The following is a 3,503-nucleotide window of genomic DNA, read 5'->3' on the forward strand; positions in this document are numbered from 1 at the left end:
AGGGGCGAAGTGGAAAACAGCAAAGTAAGCAAGAGTGCAGCCAGCTGTGGCCTGGGTCTGGCCTGACGAATGTTTACAGGGTCTTTTATGTTTATTCTTCTAAAATATGAGTGCTATAAACATGGTGAAGTGTAGTTAACTAACAGACACCTTGGGTGGAGATGCTGGTGCAGTACTAGGCAGAGAGGGGGAACTGAAGATGGCTGCATGTGTCTGACCTGTGGAAGAAGGATCAAGGGAGGAACTAAGGAAGTTTCATGAAATCAGAGTATCTTCTAGGTTTTAGGACAGACTTAGACTTGGCATTATAGATGGTATATGAATGCTCCACTTAAGCTAACTTTGCTCCACTTAAGCTAACTTTCTTTTTGAATACTGGAAATAACTTGGAGCAGTTACAACAGCAGTAGAAAACCACTAGATGTATTTGATGAAAATGCTTTAAAATTAGATTGTTATTGGCTCTACAACTTGCATGCAAACATGATTTCTTTGTTTAGATCTTCACCTTGCTGCTGAGCTTGGGAAGACACTCCTGGACCGTAACACTGAACTAGAAGAATCTTTACAGCAAATGTATGCCACAAATCAAGAACAACTGCAAGAGATAGAGGTAAATATTTAAGGGTTCCAAGTGTTAAAGCATCCAAACCTGCAACACAATAGCATGTAAGTTTGGATCTGAATTTCTTGACATCTCATGCACACTTTAGGGAAAAATACTGAACAACCCTTAACCGCTTCAGCTACTTTGAGAATTTGAGAACCTGTGTTTTCAAATCACAGTGAGATGATGGTTGATCATAGTTATAACTGTTTTCTGATTACCAGAAGCTTTGTGTCTTTAAAATTCATGCTGAATTTGGCTTGTTTTAATAACAAGTGGCTAGTATTTTTCTTTTTATACAGAAAAGTTACTTCAGTTATTTTATTCTTCAACTTTGCTGATGTTGTCAAGTAAAATGCCATTAAATTATATGATGATAAATAATTTAAATTAGTATATGAAAATATTAGTGGTTACATCACTTAAATGTAAATGCTGATCAGGAGAGAGACTTAAGTCAAGTTTGAGGATAGGTACTTCAACTAAACTGAGCTGTGGTAGATGGAGATAGCCTATTTCAATGTAAAAAACAAAACAGACACCCCTCATCCCTCCCCCCCCCAAAAAATAAACCCCACAAAACAAACACAACAAAACAACAAAACCAAACACTTAAATAGTATCTAAATACAGGACATAATATATCTATTTTTTTCTGTGTTTTTCTGTGTTTTCCAGGGGGAAAAAAAATTCATTACTACCTTTTCAAAACCACTCATCTTTTTGTTACTTGGTGGAAAAAACTGGCCATTTTTGGCAATTAGCTTTTTCACATTGGCTGTGTTCATGCAGACCTAGCATTTATCAGCATAATGAGTTTTTTCCCCATCTATTACAGAGCAATACATAGTCTCTAATTAAATTATTAAATATTCAGTACTTTGACTGACAGCACATTGGAAATGCAGTCAGCATTTCGGTTTGGTTCTGGTATGAATCACAGGGAACAGGCTGTGACTGGTATACACTAGATTTTTACAAAATCCAGGTCCCTTTGTGCAAGCAGTACATGTGCACTTACAGATAGGGTGTGGATTTTGTACAGCTGCAACTTCAACTTAAGACACTTATCATTTGGTAATAGGTAACTTCAAGAATCCTAAGCAAGCTTAGTACTTATACATATACAGGTGTCTTTAGTCATGTTAACCCAAATGCAGTGTTTTTATTAGGTGATGCACAGTCTCTGGGCGCAGGTTATTGTGGGTTTTGGGTTGGTTGGTTTTTTTTTGTTTTCCTAAGATACTTCTGGTTTGTACCTCATTCTTTGGCTCTTTATTATGTGCCAAATGTCATCTTTGTTATGCTGTTCATTCTGTAATACAACGGTTGGAATGGCTGCTATTTGTATTAGTGCTACAGTGCTTAAAAAAATGTATTTACTTATGCAGAGACTTAAAATAACTCATTGCCATGAATGGTTTTTATAAAAAGATTAATTCTTAAGATCTAGAGAGGAAAAACACTTCAAGGTGTTATACAAACACTGTTCTCCTTAAGGTTCAACACCTGGAGGAACAACCATGTTTAAGGAAGTGTTTAACACAGTTAACACACGTTTTGAAATAACAGCATAACTTTGTGACAGATAACTAACTTGGCTCATTGAGCGTAGCTCATGAAATGCAGAAAGTATATTATTGCTAACCTGCATTAATTTATAGAAATAGCCCAGTGCCATTACAGATATAATATCCTGTTGGTTTAAGCAAGTTTGCTTTAGGTGTTTTGGTGGGTTACTGACTACGTAAGACAGCTTCAGCACCAGGAAGTGGTCAGAAGTGTCCGTCCAGCAGTGGTCTACAGTTGGTGTGGTGCAAGGGAAAAGTCAAAATGAACCCCTTTCTTGAATTAACCAGAGAGAACCTCAAGACGGAGGAACTGAATATATTAGATTACTGGCACAAGGGATTGCTACAGGAATTCACCAAAACAAATGGGAATAGTTAGCATATGCAAGGTGCAGTACTCTTTAGCTGGTAAAAGCAGTTCAGTCAGTTATTTTCATATCTAACATTCTGTCTTTGGTGGGAACACATACCCCACTGCTCAGGGTATATCTGCAAGTGGCGTATACAGTCTCTTCGCTTCATTTTTTTCCTTACTTGCAAGTGCTTGTCTCTGTAACCTAAAGGTGATCTTTCTTCTGTTCTGTAGCTACTGTGCTGCATTTTACTAGGTTTTTCAGTGCAGTTTGTCAGTGTTAATCTTTGGGTTTGTTGTTTTTTTTTTCCCTCTATTAAGTCACATCTTACGGGTAGCAAAGTCTAGAACTGGGTAAGAAATCATTGTGAAATACAGTACTTGGCTGCACTGAAAAGTAAGGGTCAAAGGCTTTGAGATGCTTAAGATTACATCTGGTATATAAAACACAACATTCTACGGCCTTGGATCATTATATCTGACCTTTGTACTGACACGTGTACTATTAACTAATCACAGAAGATTTAATAAATGCTGGATTGAAAGGGCAACTTCATTCTTGTCTTAATCTCTTCTCGGCACTCAGACTTCAGAAATACTGACACTCTCCTTTTATCATGTGGTAGAACAAACACAAAAAGTCTCAACTGCTGCTTCATGTTAGGTGCTTAGTTGCAGGGGAGGTAGAATAAATGTGAACTTCTAAAGTACTGATCACCACATCTATACTTTGTTCTTGTGGCCTGGTTATACCAAGCCAACTTGACATGAGCACTGAAGGTACTGGAGACGCAAGGTGGAGAAAATGGAGAAAACTGCAAAGAATTCACTTCTATTAAGCTAAAACTTCTGCAAAAGCCCATTGTAACAAGTAGTAAAATCAATTCTGGCACCAAAGGCTTCTGTGCTCAGCCATGCGTATATTGCTGAAGAAAGTCTGAAGATCTCCAGCTCCTTCTGAGAATAACCAGTA

General features: G+C 37.5%; 1 protein-coding gene across 1 annotated transcript in view; it reads left to right on the forward strand.

Moving 5' to 3' along the window:
• Positions 1-500: 500 nt before the first annotated feature.
• CDR2 (cerebellar degeneration-related protein 2, 62kDa) overlaps positions 501-3,503 on the forward strand; it is a gene marked incomplete at its 5' end in the record, with an annotated part of 6,981 nt that continues 3,978 nt past the window's right edge. The window contains one exon of the mRNA XM_010012284.1: positions 501-613. Within this exon, the coding sequence (XP_010010586.1) occupies positions 501-613 (113 nt within the window). The remainder of the gene's footprint in view (positions 614-3,503) is intronic.

This window comes from Nestor notabilis, unplaced genomic scaffold (genome assembly GCF_000696875.1).
Source record: "Nestor notabilis isolate BGI_N333 unplaced genomic scaffold, ASM69687v1 scaffold26033, whole genome shotgun sequence".
NCBI classification, from domain to species: domain Eukaryota; kingdom Metazoa; phylum Chordata; class Aves; order Psittaciformes; family Psittacidae; genus Nestor; species Nestor notabilis.